The sequence below is a fragment of the Cucumis melo genome, chromosome 11 (genome assembly GCF_025177605.1).
Source record: "Cucumis melo cultivar AY chromosome 11, USDA_Cmelo_AY_1.0, whole genome shotgun sequence".
Taxonomy (NCBI): domain Eukaryota; kingdom Viridiplantae; phylum Streptophyta; class Magnoliopsida; order Cucurbitales; family Cucurbitaceae; genus Cucumis; species Cucumis melo.
Genome location: NC_066867.1, coordinates 25,368,284 through 25,372,578, shown reverse-complemented (window position 1 = coordinate 25,372,578; position 4,295 = coordinate 25,368,284). Strand labels below are relative to the sequence as shown.

Genomic DNA, 4,295 nt, shown 5'->3' with positions numbered 1-4,295 from the left:
CACATAAAATGATAGGATTTACGGGTGAATTGCATAAATGACATTTAAGCAAAATATAATTGTATAACGCAAGAATAAAATATAATGGTACATATAATACAAAAATTGGTAAAAAGACAAAACTCTACACTCAACTACAAGAGGTTTCTTCTTATTTCTCGAAATTGAAAGCTATCACTGATAGTAACCATCACTTATAGTTGTCATTACTAATAGTTTTCAATTAGAGAAATGTGCTATATAAGTTGTAATCATTGGTAGCGACTATCATCAGTTGTAGTTTCTATCCGTGATAACCACTAAACAACATATTTAAAATTTTAAATAATTTTACTAGTTGACGGGTTAATGTTTTCTATTTTGCAAATATAATATCCTTGTGTTATATTTTAATAAATGTTTTTACTATTTTTTCATTTATAACGATTGTCTTCAAAAAAAAAAAAAAAAAAGAAATAGGTGGAAGCTATAAATTGAATGAGAAAGTGTTTGATGATTCAATTGTCATAATTAATTTGAAGTAAGCTAAGTTTAGGTTAGGGTATAGTGAGGGATGATATTTGTAATTACACCCAAAAACCTATTTTAATAAGTCAAATAAAGATTTAAAAGAAAAACAAAAACAAAAACAGAAGAAATGGTTAAGAGAGAATTAGTTTGTTATAAAAAACGGGAAGAAAGGAAAAAAAACGGATGAATAGGGAATCTAAATTTAATCATTTTCAGTTAAATTTCTTAGTTTTTAAGTCCGTCATTGTCATCTTTCTTGTTGCTCCATCTCTCTAACATTACACTCTCTGTTTTGTATGTTAGGTTACAGGAAGCCAATGTCGCCTATTTCAAATTTTTGTTTCTTCTTCCTCCTCCTCTTCTTCTTATCCTTCTCCTCCTCCTTCCTCTTTGCATTGGGCGACGAAGCCAACAACTACAACAACAATGACGACGAAGACGAACAACAAACAATCAGATTTGATCTACTTCACCGTCACCATCCACAAGTCTCCGAAAAGCTTAACGGTGATATGAAAATCCAAGATCTTCATGAAAGAATGAAAGACATTCATGAACACGACCGCAATCGTCACCGCTCCATCTCCAAATCCATGAACCAGAAGCAAATTGAGGATGCGAGGTTGAGGGCAGAGGCAGAGGCGGCGACACAGGTAGAGGTGGCAAAGAGTGCAATACTTCCACCGGCAACGTCGACGCCGATAGGAATGAAAATGATTTCGGGTGCAGATTTTGGGAGTAGTGAGTATTTCGTACAATTGAAGGTGGGAACACCGGCGCAAACGTTTATGTTGATTGCGGATACAGGGAGCGATTTAACGTGGTTGAAATGTAGATATCGAAGGTGTTTTGGGAATTGTAGCGGTAACGTGAATCATAAAAGCAAAAATGAAAAGAAACAGAGATTTAGACATGCGTTATTGGCGAATCAGTCGTCTACTTTTAAGACAGTTTCTTGCAGCTCAACGATGTGTACAAATAATCTTGCGGAATTGTTTGCTGTTGCGGAATGCGACACCCCAACTAGTCCTTGTGTCTATGATTACAGGTAGGTACGTACATGCCTACACTCTGTATTTTCCTAATTAATTCTATAAAAAATAAAAAACCATAATCAAATAAATAAAAAGTTTGGGGTATTTTAAAAAATATAAAAAAACGAGAAAGTATTTGTTTGATTTGTTACACGATCGTTCATTTGATACGATCGTTTGATTTGTTACACGATCTGTTTGATACGGTCGTTTGATTTGTTACACGATCCGTTTGATACGATTGTTTGATTTGTTACACGATCCGTTTGATACGATCGTTTGATTTCTTACACGATCCGTTTGATACGATCGTTTGATTTCTTACACGATCTGTTGGACACGATCGTTTGATTTCTTACACGATCTGTTGGACACGATCGTTTGATTTCTTACACGATCCGTTGGACACGATCGTTTGATTTCTTACACGATCCGTTGGACACGATCGTTTGATTTCTTACACGATCCGTTGGACACGATCGTTTGATTTCTTACACGATCCGTTGGACACGATCGTTTGATTTCTTACACGATCCGTTGGACACGATCGTTTGATTTCTTACACGATCCGTTGGACACGATCGTTTGATTTCTTACACGATCCGTTGGACACGATCGTTTGATTTCTTACACGATCCGTTGGACACGATCGTTTGATTTCTTACACGATCCGTTGGACACGATCGTTTGATTTCTTACACGATCCGTTGGACACGATCGTTTGATTTCTTACACGATCCGTTGGACACGATCGTTTGATTTCTTACACGATCCGTTGGACACGATCGTTTGATTTCTTACACGATCCGTTGGACACGATCGTTTGATGATCGTTTGATTTCTTACACGATCCGTTGGACACGATCGTTTGATGATCGTTTGATTTCTTACACGATCGTTCGTTTGATACGATCGTTTGATTTCTTACACGATCGTTCGTTTGATACGATCGTTTGATTTGTTACACGATCGTTCGTTTGATACGTTCGTTTGATTTGTTACACAATCGTTCGTTCGTTTGATACGATTGTTTGATACGATTGTTTGATTCGTTACACGATCGTTTGATTCGTTGACACCATCGTTTGATTCGTTTACAAGATCGTTTGTGATTTAGAATCCTAAATCTAAACGACTTTTTTTTCAAAATTTGGTATAGATTTGGATATTCTAATCTAAACTATTTTTTAATTTTTTTTTTTCAAAATAGGTATACTATCCTTACATGCACGTAAGAAGGGAAAAACAAAAAAATAGAAAAATTGCAAAAAAAATATGAAAATATGAAATATTTAAAATTGACTAAATCTATTAGTTTTGTTACCATTTGTATATTTAGGAAAGCTTCATAAAAAGTTTAATTTTTTTATTTTTGAATTCTTTTAAAAGGGATATAATTTTGGTTTCTTTGGTATTAAAAACAGCTACGCAGGAGGTGCAAGTGCAAAGGGAATATTCGCATGGGAGACTCTAACTGTAGGCTTAACAAACGGAAAAGAAAAACAACTCCGTAATTCCATAATAGGATGTACGGAAATCGTCCAAGGCAACGTTTTCGATGGAGCCGACGGTGTCATGGGCTTAGGCACTAGCTCCTATTCTTTAACTTACAAAGCCGCAGAAAACGCCAACGGCGGCGGCTTCTCTTACTGCCTTGTCGATCATCTCACCGATCGAAGAGCTGTCAGTTACTTCGTCCTCGGCGTTCCTACCCCTTCCACTTCCGCCTCCACTTCCTCTGCTAAACCTCCCGCCAAAATGTCCTACACCAAACTCTACGTTGGCGACCCTTACAGCAGCTTCTACGGCGTCGATCTCATCGGTATCTCCGCCGACGGCCAAATGCTCAACATCCCTCCTCGTGTTTGGGACAGCTATAAAGGCTGCGGTACCATCATCGATTCCGGTACTAGTCTCACTGTGCTTGCCACTCCTGCTTTCGATGTGGTAATGGAAGTTTTGACTTCGAGATTGAAGCAATTTCAGCAAATTGAGATCGAACCTTTCAATTTTTGCTTCAATAATAGCCAATACACTCACGACATGGCGCCGAAGCTCCGATTCCATTTCGGTGACGGAACGGTGTTTGAGCCGCCGACCAAAAGCTACATTGTGTCGGTGGGGGAATTCATTAGTTGTATTGGAATCGTTTCGATGCCTTTTCCGTCCCTCAATATCATTGGAAATATTCTTCAGCAAAATCACCTTTGGCAATTTGATTTCCAAAAGAGAAGAGTCGGTTTTGCCGCTTCCGAATGCATCTAAAAGAAATAATAATAATACAAACTTCATCATAATTAATTATTTTCATTTTCAATTTTTATTATAATTTTTTTGTTTCTATTATTAACTAATACATCTATCTTATTATTGAAATATATACCATCTCAAATTTCTCTTTAATTTTCCTTTTCTATACATACACAATATATGTCTTTTCTTTTTATTTTTTCCTTTTTCATTTTGGAATAACTTGGAGAGTGGAGATTTTTTTTTTTTAATTTTCTTTCTTGTGTAAAGAGTTGAAGAAGAAGATGATTGTATCTTGAATAATATTTACTAGAAAAGATAAAAAGAAGAGATATTCTTTGGTTCCTCCCTTTCTAATAAATTTGATCCATATAGGGAATGATTGTTAAACAAATTAATTAATATATAATATAAAGATAATTTCATGATTGGTTGAAAACTTTAGTCGATCACTAGAGTTTGGAAGCAAGTTTAATCCCTACCTTCTACCATTTCTACTAT

General features: G+C 35.9%; 1 protein-coding gene across 1 annotated transcript; it reads left to right on the top strand.

Moving 5' to 3' along the window:
• Positions 1 to 754: 754 nt before the first annotated feature.
• LOC103496268 (aspartic proteinase NANA, chloroplast) lies at positions 755 to 3,854 on the top strand. The gene is made up of 2 exons (XM_008458051.3): positions 755 to 1,558; positions 2,969 to 3,854. The coding sequence occupies exons 1-2, from the start codon at positions 807 to 809 to the stop codon at positions 3,807 to 3,809; spliced, it is 1,593 nt and encodes a 530-aa protein (XP_008456273.2). The 5' UTR covers positions 755 to 806; the 3' UTR covers positions 3,810 to 3,854.
• Positions 3,855 to 4,295: the final 441 nt, after the last annotated feature.